Source organism: Chlorocebus sabaeus, chromosome 13 (genome assembly GCF_047675955.1).
Source record: "Chlorocebus sabaeus isolate Y175 chromosome 13, mChlSab1.0.hap1, whole genome shotgun sequence".
Lineage (NCBI taxonomy): Eukaryota > Metazoa > Chordata > Mammalia > Primates > Cercopithecidae > Chlorocebus > Chlorocebus sabaeus.
Genome location: NC_132916.1, coordinates 52,532,880 through 52,550,984, shown reverse-complemented (window position 1 = coordinate 52,550,984; position 18,105 = coordinate 52,532,880). Strand labels below are relative to the sequence as shown.

Below are 18,105 nucleotides of genomic sequence, written 5' to 3'. Positions count from 1 at the left end.
AAGAAGTAGCAAGGAAAGCAAACAGAAAAATACCTCTTGGTCATAGTTCATGAATGAAATAAATTGTGAAAGATCAACTCTACCCTCTTAGAAGCTAATTAGAGCTATCCATATCTAAATATTTTCTTTTTATTTCCTTTGTACACTGTGCCTTTACAAGTTTATCTCCTGAAAAAAAAATGTGTTTTCAATAAAAGAAAAATTATGTTAAAATGGTCATATGTACCTGCAAACTTATGTGTCCTGTCAAAGTACAATTGTCACATCATGCATGTTCTAGTTTTCTTTTAAGTATTTAGTATGCATTTCTAATAAATGATCTATTAAGCATTTAGGCCTTATTAGACATTAATATATCTGTGATTATTTTAAATTTTACTAATTGAAGTGCACACTCATCTCTCCTAGAACCACCAAGACCCATTGCTCCTCCTCAGCTGCTTGGTGTTGGGCCTACATATTTGCTGATCCAACTTAATGCCAACTCGATCATTGGTGATGGTCCTATCATCCTAAAAGAAGTAGAGTACCGAATGACATCAGGATCCTGGACAGAAACCCATGCAGTCAATGCTCCAACTTACAAATTATGGCATTTAGATCCAGATACCGAATATGAGATCCGAGTTCTACTTACAAGACCTGGTGAAGGTGGAACGGGGCTCCCAGGACCTCCACTAATCACCAGAACAAAATGCGCAGGTAAGACTGAGTAGCAGGCCTTTCTAACTTGTGAAGGAATCTAGCATAAGACACATTAATATATGCAGTATTGAAGGTTCTCCTTATTTGATATATGATATAGTCACACTAGTAAGAGTTCCAATGAATTAGGTAAATCATCACCTTCATTATGTCATAATTTGACTGATTTGAGAACATGGGAGTGCTTCTCTATTATCAATCCATGATTATTATGAATCTAGAGTCTTTTATTGGCATGGTAATTTTGGTGAGCCTGCTACATATTCAGTCCAAAAATCTCTGATAGCTGTAATTGAAAGTATTATTAGGAGAAAAGATCAATTTAGTTCAAGCAAATACCGAATACTTTTTTTACCATGTGGAAATTCTGTCCCTCAGTAATTTTGTTATAGTCAGCGTAAAGGCCACATCTTATTATATGGATAAGAAAAGTTAGTCTGGACGATGCCTCGGTGAGATAACTGTTTTCTTCAGAATATCCTGTTGTTGAGGACAACCTCGGGAGCTTGACACCCGGCTGCAGAACACAGGGAGATTTTCCTTACATTTTAAGCCTTTCTATTGCCTTCCTCATGACTAAAACTGAGTAGTGAAAATAATAGCATATGGAGAAAACACAAAAAATAAAAATTAAGAATTATATATAACCACACATCCTCGTTCTTTACCATGTTATAATGGGAGGAATTGTTAGCTATGAATTAAAAGCCAAGAGTTTAAATATCTAAGTTACTTGAGTACAGTTTTAGTGGTGTTTATTTTGTCTTTTGTTTCTTGAGCATCTGTTTATCATTGACAGTATCGTTGGGCTACCCACCAGGGGTACTGAGCTACAATCAAAGCAAAATCCATTCGGTTACCTGATGTATTAAAGAATAAAAATTCTTTAATCCAGAATAATACTTATATATCAAAAGCTCTTGCTGAAAGATATTCACTAATAGGAAATTTAACTTCTCAACTGTTAGCCTGAGACTTAGATGATAGAGAGTCCAATAATTTGCTGATTGCTGTATACATTTATCTGGTGGTTGAAAAGGAGCTTAAGATAGAAGATGTTGGGTAAATCTCCATGGCTCAGCCTAAATCTCACAATTTGCTTTTCAAATATTCTGTATGGCTATGTCCTTTCAATCGAGGTCATGTGACAAATTGTTTCTATGATAGAAGGTAAACTTTCCAAGGGAGAGGCAAGTTGACTCCATAATCTCAACTACTCAGAGAAATCATTTAAAGAGGAAGCAATTTGGAAACTAAAAAGTAGTTCACTCTCTATTCCAAAGTTAATATCCCATGCTAATATGCAAAATTGAATTATGGAGTCAATTTACTAAAAATATTGCATACATATATTTTCTAATAAAATTATACTTTTCTACATATACATAAATTTATAATGTATATATAAATTGTAACAATGTTGACAATTTGGTGTTCCATTGGTTTCTCTCTTGACTTCCTTTGCCCAAACTGCTTTCTTCTAAGTATTTCACCTGCTTTATTTTTTATTTTTGTCAAAATAGATCTTTAAAAAATTAGCATTACCACACAGTATATTGTTAATATAATGTAACTTTTGTTTAACTTAGGAATTATTTGAAATTGGTTCCAGATGTGAAAGCCGTGGAGATTGCATGTAAATAATGTTGTGTTTTAAAGCCAGTTATACTGTGTTAAGTGGATAAAACATGTTAATGAATATTGATTTATCCCTATGTTTATGTTCTGAGTGGACATTGGACTGTTTAAGTAAAAATATTATTATAAAGTGCTTTGAAGTATTTTATTCTGAGAATAGCCTTATCTATGTGAGAGGGGATAGAGGATAATTAACTTACACTCATAGCTGCTTTCTTGTCTCACTCGGTTGTCCAGGCTAGAGTGCAGTGGCGCGATCTTGGCTCACTGCAGCCTCTGTCTCCCTCACTGAAGCAATTCTCCTCTCTCAGCTTCCCGAGAAGCTGGGTTTACAGATACGCGCTACCATGCCTGACTAATTTTTGTATTTTTGTAGGGATGGGTTTCACCATGTTGGCCAGGCTGGTCTCGAACTCCTGATCTACAGTGATCCGCCCACCTTGGCCTCCCAAAGTGCTGGAAATACAGCTGTGAGCTACCGTGCCTGGCCCATAGCTGCTTTCTAACTTATAAATGCCTTGATATTTTGGAATTATACTAGTCTTTTTATCTGATTCCTTTTCGGAGAAACATTTAATTTGTGTATTCTTTGTGACATAAAATGCTTTCAGGCTCAGTCACTTGTAGTTTTACTCCCAATGGTATTAAGTTTGTTTTTAAAATTGTCTTTCACATGTAATGAGTCTTTATCACACATGTTTACTATTGCTAATTAATGTCCTCATAAAGTATGTCTGCAAGATTTTGGGGGAGGGAAGTACTTATAGACTAGATTTTTCTGCAAATTTGAGAGGAACCATGGTTACTATTTCATCAGGAATGTGTACTAATCTTGCTCTATTATTAGAAAAGAAAGAGAAGCTTATGTAAGTATATGTTGTATTAATTTTTAAACAGTCTATAAAAAGGAGACATGGAACATAATTGATGTATATAGTATAATTAAGTAAAAAGTCAATGTTAGTTAGCATTATGATGTATGTCCATCTACTTCCCTTCTTTAAGATCCATTTCTCTTTCCCCAAATTTCGGGTCCCCCAGACTTGAAATTACCAGTACCACTATTGGCCTCAGCCTAGAAGCTCGTATCAACGAATAGAACACAGTTTACATTAACTGTGATATTAACTGAATTTTACTACAGATTGCAGAAACTTTAAATGCTTCGTAATCTTGGGAAATACCTCTGAGACTCCAAACATAACCTTTGGAGGAAGTTACCATCTAATTCTGTTAAATTCTGCATGCCTAAATACTGGTTCTATAAGAGGAACTGAATACTAGATTTATAAACCATTCTTTTTAAATTAGGACTGGGACTATTCCATGTTACAGCTGTAGAATTTGCCATTTATATCATCTGAGTGAATAAATGTTGATTATTTTGAAGCAGCTATTTTAATAGTCTAAGCATGTTAGACTAGGTGGCTTTAAAAATAAGTACCAATCAAAAAGTAAATTACTTACAATTTACTGTTTTTAAAATTCCATTTTAAGGTATTTGAGGCATTGACCTTTTATTTCTGATAATAGTAAATGTTGTTTATCTGACGGAAATCTGTCAATACATAATTTTCCAGCAAGTCAATACAAAGGTTTTCCTTATTTATATTAATAAATTTTACCTTTTCAAATGAAAATGTAGATTTTTTTTGTGGCTAAGTATTGATTAATGCTACTGTAGAATCAACATATGAAATGAATCTATCATGATATTTTATTTTCACACCAATCCTGTGAGTTAGATATATTATTTTCTCACTTTTTAGTTGGTAAATTTAAGACCCAGGAAACAAAAACAAAACACTGACTTGTTCAATATCAGACAGATGGGCCTCAACTCCTTTCCTCAGACTTTAATGGCCTTAATACTTTTTCCTCTTATTCCTATCATAGGTGATTTCCTCCCTCTTATAATAGTATAGCATGAGTAAATAATAGCACAACAAGTAAGATCTGGAGGAGATGTACATTTTAAAAAATGGAGTCTGCATGGCTAACTTATTCTCTGAGAAAACATAGGTTAATATTTGCAACTTCAAATTTATTGAAAGCCCAATTGATTAGTGCTTAACTCTCAAATATATGCTGTGGTTTCAATACTTTAAACAGTTAAAGTATGGAAGTGTATTATTTTATCCTTTTCTGAAAATATCCTGTCTGGTTGCCAAAGCTGTTTTTTTTTTTTTTTTTCTTTCCAAAGTGCATTATAATCATTTGGTAACTACAATTAGTTGCTTCAGGGTCTCTGACTTAGGAGAGGTGGTAATTACAGCCTCCGAAGACTGAAGCCACTGAGGCCTACCACGTGCTTCTCTAGGAACTTGAGAGATATGATTATTTCACTGTTACTTTATACCCTGACCCATGCTATTGTTTACATAATGTTTCTTCAGGCACTTCAGAAATTTTTAAAAGGGTATAAATGCGAAGCTGTCTTAAAAGGGAAGTAATTTAAAAACTCCAGTGAATAATCAGAGAAAGTATGCTTGCTTTTTTTCGGTGTGTCTGTTTCCTCTGGGTATACCATCTGGTATAGAAGCTAGGCAAATACGGTTTCTCTTTCTCTTATTAAATGGAAATAAAATATGCCATCATCAGAAATTGTCTGTGTTGCATGCTTTGGCAATTGCATGTTAAAATTGCGCTTTTAAATTGCCTTCTGCTTCTGGGTAACCCATTGTGGAACTGTTTTATGATTAACTGACATTTTAGCAGCATCTCTCTCATAGGGAAGGTCAATAGTTCAGAGTGTCCAGAACATAATACATTTACGCGGTTGGGAAAACTACTCTCTACTCTTATATTGAAGTTCAATGCTCTTGGCAATTTTCAGTGAAGCATTTAGATCTATGAAGCAGTGAAAAGGAGAGTATCTTATTTTAAAAGTAAGCATTTACTAAAAATGCATTTTTTTTCTTGTCCTAAATCCAAAATGGAAGGAAAAACAAAACAAAATAATACTCAGGCATATATAAGAAACCACAAAGTGAGAAGTTAAATTTTAGCTTTTAGTCTATAGCACCATCAGCAAAACGGTACCATATATTGATTTTTGCTGTGGTTTAAGATAGTTATCAATCACAAAGACTAGTAACCGTTAACACTCAGCCTAGAGGTTAAAACAAAATAAACAACTCTTCCAAGAATTGGTTCGGTTTCACAATATAAGGATGACTTACTATTTGATTTAAATTGTTGGCTTATATCAATGCTTGCTTTAAATTGTTTTGAAATGTATGAACTGCTTATATATGATCTTTATATGGCTTTTTATTGTTTATGAGCAAGAAATTTAAAAGGCAATGCTATTATTATTATTGAAATAAAAAAAACTAAAGGTAAAAAGCCCTAGGAAAAGTAATGGAAGCAGTTCTTCAATTTTCTTAGGAATCTAAGAATAAAATCCCATTTTAGATTTCTTTTTTGTGAGTAAAAACCTAATTTTTGGTTTTTAGATTCTGTAGAGAATATTTCTGTTTGAAAAATATTTATTCAGAAAAGAACTTCTGTTGGCTTCTTTCTTTGTTAACAGTACTGTGTTAATTAATAGGTCTTCAAAGTTATACAACCAATGTCTCGCACTTAAGCTCCTAGGAGTCACTAGGGACCAGATCTATAAAAAGAGTAAATGCAAAGTGAAATGAACAAAATGAGAGCAAACTACATGTTTTTACCTCCTAGTAAACACTGGTGATATTTTTGGGTTTCTGAAAATAGATGGACAGGTGGATTACTGGCTAACTCTGCACTTGTGGTAGAACTGAGGCTGGCAGGAGAGCTGCAGCTAAGTATAACATAATCTACCTGTTGCCTAGTTGCTTGTATGATACAGACTGACATTACTAGATTTGTTTGTAAAAGGATCATCCCATCTCTGGAAGTTAAGGAAGGACTAGAAGCAGAGAGATCGTGAAAACATGCTTACATATATATAAATATAGTTGTAGTCTACTCCATAGCATCTTTTTCATTTCAAATCAGAAACAGGAAATCCATAAATTCCTAGAAAATATTATTCATAATAATCAGGAAGGTACTTTTATAAGGGGATTTTAAAGATATGTGATAAGTGAATAACTTCATTGTTTGAATTACTTTTTCAAATATGTGAATTGTGCAATATTAATACACATGAAAAAATGGTATAATACATTAGATTGGAAGGGAAAATCATGAGAGATTGGAGATAACTTCAAGAGCTACTGTGTATCAGATGGGATGTTTAATTATTTCACAAATTTTAGTGAGGGCCCAAGTTGTACACATTGCCACACACAGGACTGCCGAAGATAAAACATTGAGAAGACAACATTCCTACTCTTAAGGAATTGACAGGCTAGTGTTATAACCATAGCAAAAGATCAGATGTCTGTAGATGTGTGGTATTATTTCTGAGGACTCTGTTCTGTTCCATTGGTCTATATCTCTGTTTTGGTACCAGTACCATGCTGTTTTGGTTACCGTAGCCTTGTTGTATAGTTTGAAGTCAGGTAGCGTGATGTCTCCAGCTTTGTTCTTTTGACTTAAGATTGCCTTGGCAATGCAGGGTCTTTTTTGGTTCCATATGAACTTTAAAGCAGTTTTTTCCAATTCTGTGAAGAAACTCATTGGTAGCTTGATGGGGATGGTATTGAATCTATAAATTACCTTGGGCAGTGTGGCCATTTTCACGATATTGATTCTTCCTATCCATGAGCATGGAATGTTCTTCCATATGTTTGTGTCCTCTTTTATTTCACTGAGCAGTGATCTTTGACAAAGCTGAGAAAAACAAGAAATGGGGAAAGGATTCCCTATTTAATAAATGGTGCTGGGAAAATTGGCTAGCCATAAGTAGAAAGCTGAAACTGGATCCTTTCCTTACTCCTTATACGAAAATTAATTCAAGATGCATTAGAGACTTTAATGTTAGACCTAATAACATAAAAACCCTAGAAGAAAACCTAGGTAATACCATTCAGGACATAGGCATGGGCAAGGACTTTGTGTCTAAAACACCAAAAGCAATGGCAACAAAAGCCAAAATTGACAAATGGGATCTAATTAAACTAAAGAACTTCTGCACAGCAAAAGAAACTACCATCAGAGTGAACAGGCAACCTACAGAATGGGAGAAAATTTTTGCAATCTACTCATCTGACAAAGGGCTAATATCCAGAACCTACAAAGAACTCAAACAAATGTACAAGAATAAAACAAACAACCCCATCAAAAAGTGGGCAAAGGATATGAGCAGACATTTCTCAAAAGAAGAGATGCATACAGCCAACAAACACATGAAAAAATGCTTGTCATCACTGGCCATCAGAGAAATGCAAGTCAAAACCACAATGAGATACCATCTCACACCAGTTAGAATGGCAATCATTAAAAAGTCAGGAAACAACAGGTGCTGGAGAGGATGTGGAGAAATAGGAACACTGTTACACTGTTGGTGGGATTGTAAACTAGTTCAACCATTATGGAAAACAGTATGGCGATTCCTCAAGGATCTAGAACTTGAAGTACCATATGACCCAGCCATCTCATTACTGGGTATATACCCAAAGGATTATAAATCATGCTGCTATAAAGACACATGCACACATATGTTCATTGCGGTACTATTCACAATAGCAAAGACTTGGAATCAACCCAAATGTCCATCAGTGACAGATTGGATTAAGAAAATGTGGCACATATACACCATGGAATACTATGCAGCCAAAAAAAGGATGCGTTTGTGTCCTTTGTAGGGACATGGATGCAGCTGGAAACCATCATTCTTAGCAAACTATCGCAAGAACAGAAAACCAAACACCGCATGTTCTCACTCATAGGTGGGAACTGAACAATGAGATCTCTTGGACTCGGGAAGGAGAACATCACACCCTGGCGGCCTATTATGAGGAGGGGGAGGGGGGAAGGATTACATTGGGAGTTATATCTGATGTAAATGACGAGTTGATGGGTGCTGACGAGTTGATGGGTACAGCACACCAACATGGCACAAGTATACATAAGTAACAAACCTGCACGTTGTGCACATGTACCCTAGAACTTAAAGTATAATAATAAAAAACATAACAAAAATATAATAAATGATACAATAAAAATATAACAGTAATCCAAAGAATAGAGAGATAATTTCTGACCAAAAATAATTTTTCCCGAGCACTATTAATTTTTCTAAACAAAGTTGGTTTAATGTTTCCGTTGAACAAAGCCATGGCCTTATCCATAATTCCTTACTTGTGAAATAATGCCATAAAACAACGTCCAGGCAGTAGTCACCATAAGGATGGTTTGCCTTCCCTCTTTTCTTTCTACTCACAAGTAGGAAATCTATATGGACAGATGGAGGTATTAAAATGAAAGATATAGTTCATATTCTAATTTAAATCATCAAAGTTGTTTGTGTTGTTTTTAAACTTCTGGGGTTCATGGGAGTATAAAAATGTTATTCTAAATTTCTATGGAAATTGAGAGACAGAGACAGACAGACTGACTTATAAGGTAATCAACACCTGTACATTCTGCTAATGGTCTATTATGTAAGGAGTTCCCAGCATAAGAGTCATGAAAGTTGAACAAACATGAAATAGCTTTTCCCAGTACCTTTTGGGTTTTACCTCAGGAGTAGGTTGTACAGTTAGTCATACATTCCAATGCATGGCACATTTCCTTACAAGTGGTATCATCAGTAGCAATGTAATTATCTTTACTAATAGAGTTGGGTTGTTTTCAGCTTAAAATTGTGTCATCTGACTGACTTTTTGGTAAAAAGCATTTGGTAACCAGTGTTAATGACACCGTATTTATTTATTCATAGTACTGTACCACATGCTGAGTCTGTTAACTGTACCATTAAGTACTCTTTTTATTGGCTTCATTTGTTTTTATTGAATTCTGTATAACTACAATAAATCTTCAGGTGTAAATGATTTGAATAACAGCATCAGTCTCATGAAATGTTCTTTCCCCTCAAGTCGTGGTTTTTTATTTGATATCAGGAAGTAGAAATGGCTTTAAAAGTAAAATGGTGTATTTATAATATCTTGAATGATGATAACACCAGGAGGATATGATGAAGACAATGACCTAGATAGAATTTTAAAGATGTAGATCCAGGCATCAAACTGTAAGGGATGTGTTAGTCACAAAGACAGGTTCAAGAGATCCAGCCTGTGAGTTTGAGACTTTTCTTTGATGGTGCCATTGGGGTCACTATGAGGTATAGACTTGCTCTTGATTTTCTTTCTCTTTACCTAGATAATTTACTTCTGTCTTCAATTTTCACTCCTAATTCATATCTTTTGTTGAATTGTGATTTGTTTTCTTTGCTTTGAAATACGAACGAAATCTCTAAATCAGGTTCTGACAGAAATAAAATGCAGTCATATTTTCTTGGTAGAGGTTGTTGGGGGAGGAGGACAGCTTCATATTTATCTTTTGGTCTCACTTATCCATACCCATCCTAGGTATAATTAGCATTTTGGGGGGGGTATTGGTCATTCTGTGCCATTTATTGATGGAAAAAAATGACATATGGATGAATCTCATTATTTTCATCATTTAATTTGACTCATACCTACATGGAATCATCAGTTTAGGATCTCACTTTCTGGTCTTCATTGTCTTCCTACAAGATACGGCCTTATCATAGCTAATAATCACCAGAGGATAACTCTTCAATCCTCTTTTCTTTCCACCAACCTGAATGTAAACTGCAGAAGGAAAAAAACATATTCAAAGGAAAGAGAAAATGAGTGAATTCTAATCCCATGTCTTCTAATTTATAGTAGACTTTGTGAACCCAGTAAAAAATGAACTTCAAAGGGCAGAAATTCATGCCGTTTATGTCACCCTAAGCAAGATCTGTGCAAATTCAGCTGTCACTACATATGATATGGCCTAGAAATCATTGAGTGATGTCCATTTTAATTGTCTCAGCCAAACCATCTCAGTGAAGTTGAGTTTAAAGAACTCATCTTTCGTTCTTTGGCTATGTTATTATTTCCCACTTCTACATAGTCCCTCACTACAACAAAATCATAATAAGCAATCAGAAAACAGTGTATTATTACCTGTTGGTTAAATTATTTTAAGCAATTGCTATATTCTGTCTTGTTATTCAACCTACCCAAAATTTACTGAAAATCATATTTTTGTTACACATGAACTTATAAGACCTTTTGCTAATACAAGGAATATACACACATATGCATATATATATGTATATATCTGCATACACTCTCCTTTTAATAGTAATTAATTTTAAAAATTTAGATACCACCTTAAAATATTAGTGAAGAATATTAAAGCAGAGTCATTGTTCCAGAGTCCTCCTTCCTGCTTCTCCATCTCTCTCCTCCAGCAAATTTTGCATTTCATGCATGTGTGTGCATTATGCATGTTTGGATGTTGTACTTTTATTTGGGGTAGGGGGCAGATACTGATTTAGAGTTTTCTTTCTACAACAGCCAACTCCATTCTGTTTAGGTGGAGAAAATGTGACATGAGTGAACTAGCTATCCGTAAGCTTGATTTCTTTGGAGGGCCCTTGCTGGAAGTCCCATATTCTGTAAAGACTGCACAGAGTTTATGTACCCAAATTATGTATATGTTATGTATATATAAATTATGTATATATTAAAATAATGCAACAAATGTTGCAACTAGAATTTAGAAAAAAACTCATTATTTTAGAATGTTTACAAAACTATTATCATTTTTGTCAATGCACTATTATTTTTCTCTGTGCCTGAGAGTATTTTAGTTGTAAAGTACAAAGTATATACAGTTTTATATTCTGCTTATTGTAATTGCCATCATGCCAACCCATTTCCTGTGTTTCTACAGGACATTATCACCATCACTTTAAATGACTGCTTAATATTCTGTTGGATATACACATATATATCTGAATGTATATAACCATTCTTATGTCACTGAAAGTTTAGACTAACTCCCACGATTGGCCATTGTAAACACTGCGTGAAGATCATGAATGTACCTTTTTTCCACATAACTGAAAAGTTCTTGACAAATACTGTTTAACTACTTTTTGAAAGTATTGTATCAATGTGCTTTACTGACAACATCAAGGTCAGTCATATGGTTTTAGTGCAAGAAAGTGCTTTATAATTAATCAAGTCCAACTCCTTTATTAATCATCATTCTGGGCATTTAGTCTCAATAGGGAAGTGATTTGATCAATATCAAACAGCTATTGTATGAGAAAAACCAAGACTATCATTTGTATTGCATTTTTCAACTTTTCTTTTACATGAGTATCTCCTGTATTCCAGACTCTGTCTAAATTACTGGATATTCTAAGATGAAAACTCTGTTCTGTAGCTACTCAAAGTCTAGAGAATATGATTACAGTAGCTCACAAGTACTGAGTACTTGCTATGTGTCAGGCACTAATGTAAACTCATAAATGCAAACTGAGGCTGCCTGAATGCATTTCTATGTTGAGCTGCCCAGAAAGGTTAGAAGGTAGACATGCAAGTTAATAATTAAACCAATAAGCTGTATAATAGATGTGCTTTTAGGCTCTATGAGTGCACAAAACATCTCTAAAATATGAGTATAATTTCATGAAGCAGCCAATCAGTAAAATTGGTTATCTTAAGGTTTGAGAGCCAGTAAAGTCTAGGTTCAAATCTCGCTGTAATCCTTACTAATGTACAAATAATTTAATCTAATGTTTCACTTCTTCATCTATAAAATAAAAATCAATAACTGATCCTGTCCAATTTAATATTTTTGAGCTAGTTGGGCATGTACTAAAGCTTACAATGAATTCATTAAATTTACAGGAATTTTGTCAGCTGGTTTTAAAATGATTATTTTGAAATAAATTATATATATTTACAAGTATATTTTAAACAAAGGAACATGCACTTAAACCTCCTAGTTATTTTAATATATTACAGCATTATTTCTATTCTTGGGTTATTTATGTTTATTCTATCTGTACGTTGGAAATACTATATAATGATCCTCTAATTCTCACCTCTTCCTAGTTTTTACCATAGTGACAACATTACAGCACTGAAATTTTAAGTGCTACAAATGAGGGTTTCTTTTCCCTCCCACTCCCTTTTCTTTCTGGATAGCCACAAACATGTTTACAATATTAAACATTTTTCCTTTACGTCGATGGAGATGACTCCTGCAGAGTGCTTACTTAGCACAATGTATGACACATAAGAAGTCCATAGTAAATATTAGCCATTACTACATTAAAAGTCATTTCATTAAATATATTTTTTCTTTAATATTTTAAAAACTACAAACATGCAGAAATCTGAAGGAATTATACGGTGAACACTCAGACGTCCACCACTATAATTTACCTTTGCGGTATGTACTATATCACATGTTTATCTACCTTTACGTCTTTTTATTCATCTATCAGTTCATCTTAATTCTTAAATAATACATTAAAATATTTTATGTAAGGGAATACATTTTTTAAATAATGAATTGTTTGAATTTTTATTGGAATGCTTAGAATAATTTGTGTTTTATAAAGATTTCTCTAGTGATAGTTTAAGAAAAGGACTGAAAGGAGATTTCAGAGAGATTAGAAGGCTGCCACTTCAGTCTAAGCAAAAATTGATCAGTGCTTGAACTGAAGCAGAGGAGATACGAATTCCAATGAGGAGACAGGTGTTGAAAGAGATTTGATAGGTATCAGTAGAATTTGGTGACATATTGGAAGTGAATTCTGGCTTGGAACATTAAGATATAGTGACAGGTTTTAACTTGAAGGGCTCAAACATTGGGGAAAGTTTTAGAAGGAAAATCTCTGTGCTTATTTTTAGAAACGAGGCATTGGGTTAGGCAGTTATTTTTCTGGGTTTATGGTTCATAGAGAGGGCAGAGAGCAGGATATACAGATTTAAGTGTCATCATCATTTAATTCTTCTTGTGAGAGTCATGAGTATACTATAATTTCCTTGAATTGGAAGTTGAAGTAAGTTTCTTTCAACCACATTTTTAGAAATTATAATCTTGTAGGAAAAATTGCATTGTGTATGTTAGTATCTTATTGCATGAACTATTCTGATTACTCAAGCCTCCCTGCACAAGGGCAGAAACTGGTAATGATTTTACCCAGAGACAACTTAAAAATATGTGGCAGACTGTTTTGTGTTCACAAGTATTTAAATTTGTTCAATATGTGATTTATGAAGAGTGATCGATTTGTTGAATTGTGATTTCTGTAGCTGCATTTTAATTGTTCCCTAGAATGGGTAGCTCAGAGCATTATATTAAGGGCAGAATCAAATGTAGTTTACTGTTGGTTTTCATCATCCAATCCCAGGCATACTTGCAAGTAAACTAATGTGTGTTGAACACATTTCTATATTCTTCCCTTTGTTGCTCTCTTACTTCTCATTGTCCCTCACCCTAATGGTTCCTGGTGCTCATATGCTGTATATGCACTCTTCAGGTGTCTCCATAGGATGACAGGAGAAGGACCTGAGCATATGGCCCCATGATTAGTAGTGCTGGTGTGCCCATTCTTTGGAATATATTGGTATGCGTGTAGTGTGTGTGTGTGCATGTGTGTGTGTGTGTATATGTATCTATACTAGATATAGAATGTATGTGTACATATGTATGTACATGTTACATACATGTACATGTGTGCATATGTATGTGCACATCATATACATATATAGTATGTATATTGATATACATATATCTGTAGTATGTGCATATATATATATACACACACACACATACTAGATATATCTACATATCAGTATTATCTTGATATCTTACTACAACATCCAATTACAACAACTTATTTTTAACTTTTTTTTATCAAGTTCTACATGTGAGTGCTTTGGTAATGAGCCAAAATAATTACTCTGATTTTTTAAACACTTGAGTAAAAAGCCTCTGTAGGATGAACTTAAATATTTAGACTTTCCAAGGATTTTCAGTAGCACAGAGGAGATAAAGCACCTATCTCCCTTTCAGTGAAGAGAAGAAAATAAATGTTTCTATCCTTTCAGATTTTACTGGAATGTTACTATAAACTAAAAAGTAGGTCAGCAAGACAGTTGTTTTATTAAGAACAGCAGTACAAATATCATCTTAGGAAGATGACTGTACAACTGCCTGTTATTAAAACAAAGTAGGGAGAATTGTTAGTGATTCATTCCCTAAGTTGTTCAAGTCTTTGCGTATGATGCTAATTAACCTGGGTAGGTTAATTTGATTTCTACTTTTTTAGCTGATTTCCTTTTATCTCAGTTGTAACATTTTTATAATTATGGTTTTGTAAATAATCAGTAAGCCCATTTTTAAAACTCTGCCTAGTCAAATCAGCTATTAGTTGTATAGTGAAAAGATTTTCGAAACATACTCCAGAGTTGGTTGATCAGTCCCTTATTTTTTAAGAAGATGAGTTAGAAGTGCCTCAATTAAGAAATTGGCTCTAAGAGAGTCAAATTTGGAATTCTAAGCTTTTAGAAACATATTTTTGACAGAAACGTGTATACATATACTTGTAACAATAAAGTTAAAATTGGGTTAATGTTACCTTTATCTTAAATTTAACATCAAGAATTGATCTAATGAAGAAATTCATCCAGAATTAAAAATATTCTTCTATAAAACAATAGGGCATACTTATAGCCCTTTAATATACAAATCATCAGAAGTCTCTAAATAATAGAGAAATCAATGTCTACTTCGTGCAGCACAACAGCAAAACAGAGCTGCTCCCTTATTACAAACAGTACATAGTAGTTTAATTTTCATGGGACTAGTAACGCATTTGTTGTATTGTGGTTTTTAGTGAGGAATATTGTATATGTCCTTAGTTAAAAATATATTCTCAGCTTGGACAGGTGGCATTTAAAGAGTATGGAGTGAGAAATGATTTGGCAGAATAACAAGGCATATTACAAGTGCCTGCCTTGAAAGGGAAGAAAGAGAGTTAGACATTTTCCATTACTACCCACTGTTAAGGTGCTCGCATTATCCCCTAAACAACCTCATGCTTGTGGCAATAATCATGCACTGTCAGGTTTTTGTACTAATATGAAAGTGCAGTTCAATCTTTTTGACAAATACTGCATCATTTCTGGCTTGGCGAATTTTTGCCACTCAAACCTAGTTGATGTATTGGATCCACTGTATTGAAGAAAGTAAAATTTTACTTGAAGTGTTTCTTCTTTCCATTTCTCACTCTTCTCTCTACTCCCCCCAGACCTCATTCTTTCCCTGAGTTTAGATTCACCCTACTTCCTTTGTAAGGTACATCGTTATACATTATATGGGAGAAATGTCTTATGGTGAAACTGAAGGAAGCTTTTCCTGGAAATGATAATTTACTTCTTTTATTATTTTCTCAACTGTGTATTTGCATGTGTATCCATATGCATCACTGCACAATCTAAGTGTTAACAGTTTTTTTTTTTCTTTCTTTCTTACTAGGACTTATGTCTAAAAATGCTAGTTTGCAATATCTATAACCCTAGCACTTTAAAGTCATTCATAATCTGTCAATTGATATGAAATATAAACATTCTACCTGTTTACTTTTATTATTTTAGTGATAAGTTTTGTACTCCTTAAATGTTCTCTGCAATTCTGTGTGGTTTGGGAGGAATTGTTTTAATTTCTTCTTTAGTGACAACATGTGCGTCTATCATGGAAAAAAATGAAAGGTAACAACATTGTTAATTTAAGAGATGACCATGAATTCTCAGTGCTAGCTCCCAAAGTGGCACTCCTAAGAAAGAGGTCATTTCTCAAGTAAATAATATGCCAGGTAAGATCTGTTTGCATTTTAAATAAAGTGATTGATTTAGGAAATATTACATCTAGAAAGTGCAGGTTCAAATCAATAGGTTTTTTTAAGTCCCCCAAATAAGGTTATAAAGGAATTACCCATGTCATGAGTTTTTTTTGTTGTTGTTCTTGTTGTTGTTTTAATCATTCTTTCCTAGTAAAGTAGGCTGTGCTGAGTAAAAACATAGAAATAGACTTATCAATGCAGAAATGGATAGGTATAAATTAAACGTAGATGTAGAGACAAAGGTGTAGATATCTTCTCAGTCACTTATTTGTGGCCTGCAGGGGAGTTTAACTCATTCCCAACACTCAGGCTCCTACAGGCAGTATTCAGGATCTGCCTTGGTCATTTTGTGGTATTTGTTGCATGAAGTTTCTTATTAGGCTTTGTGTTATTCAAAATTAAAATTTTACATATGATAGTCCAACTAATAATTTAAGAAATCATATTGCCATTATTAAAACTTGCTCACAGTCTAATTTAAATAAAATTTGAGTAAAAAAAAAACACAAAAGGAAGATGCCTACTATAATTTGAAGATATTCATTCGCTAAGATTTCAACATTTGTTTTGTCACCATTAATTTATTTTGTTTTTCAAATAAAAAGTAAAATGTATTATCCCATATTGTTCTGGAAAGTGCCTGGTGTTTATCATAAAATTATATATATTATTTGTCTCCATTGTAATAGTGGCCTTAAAATAATACACACACACACACACACACACACAAACACACACACACGCTTTTGAAAATAACATGTTTAAGTGGGAATTGGAAAGAAATTAAATGCTTAAGAATAACGAGATGGTTTCATAAGTTCTGTTATGTCTATGCATTAAGCATTTTTTAGCCATTGAAGTTATTTGTATAATGTCTTAATCCAATAATGAACATAATACAATGTTAGAGAATCAAGGTATGGTGAAATAACGATTAAAAATACCCTATGTGATAATTGTTGAGATCAGGAAATAATTGTATGGATAATTTTCTCATTTATTAACTTTATTTAAAGTCATTCCATCAGTAAAAATAAATACTTTTGAAAGAGAAAATTTGCAGAAAGAAAGTAAGAGATTGATCTGTAGCAATAAGCATGAATTTAACTAACACATGGCTTACTCAAGCTTTGTTTTTTTCTTTTAAAGATAGGTTTTTCTAACTTAGGCTTGGGGCTGTTTTTTTTTCTATTGTATATGTTAAAATATACAATGTGTTTTGATATACATGTAGATGCTGAAATAATTACTACGGTCAAGCAAATTTGGATAGATCACCTTCAGTAGTTATCCTTTTGTGGGGTGTCAGAGTACTTGAAATCTTTTGCAGTGCTTTCAGTTTACAATAGGATATTATTAACTATAATCTTCATGCTGTACATTTTTGTCTCTCCACTTAATGTTCCTACCTAACTGCAGATGTATAGCCTGTAACAGATTTCTCCAGATTTTCTCCCCCTCCCTACTCTCTGTTTCTATTTATGTGACTTTAAGAAAAAAAGATTCCACATTTAAGTGAGGTCACAGTATTTTCTGCCTGTGTCTGGCTTATTTCACGTAGCATAGTGTCCTCCAGCTTTACCCACGATGTCACAAATGGCAGGATTGCCCTTTTTAGGGAAGAATTGTATAGATATATGTCACAATTTCTTTATCCATTTACCCATTGATGGACATTTAGCTTGTTTTCATATCTTGGCTATTGGGAATAGTGCTGTAGTGCAGCGGTCCCCAACCTTATTGGCACCAGGGACCGGTTTCATGGAAGACAGTATTTCCATGGACTGAGGAGGCGGTGGGGAATGGTTTCAGGGTGCAACGCTGCTACCTCAGATCATCAGGTGTTAGTTAGATTCTCATAAGGAGCACACAACCGATTTAAAACATTGTGCACAGTTCACAATGATGTTTGCGCTCCAATGAGAATCTAAGGCCGCCACTTATCT

The 18,105-nt window shown here is 33.8% G+C and overlaps 1 protein-coding gene across 4 annotated transcripts in view; it reads left to right on the top strand.

The window, feature by feature from the left end:
- Positions 1-18,105, top strand: part of PTPRK (protein tyrosine phosphatase receptor type K) — a 566,857-nt gene that overhangs the window by 337,513 nt on the left and 211,239 nt on the right. For all 4 annotated transcript variants that reach the window (XM_008007108.3, XM_008007107.3, XM_038000559.2 and 1 more), the window contains exon 7: positions 409-702. In XM_008007108.3, coding sequence (XP_008005299.3) covers positions 409-702 — 294 coding nt within the window. The remainder of the gene's footprint in view (positions 1-408; positions 703-18,105) is intronic.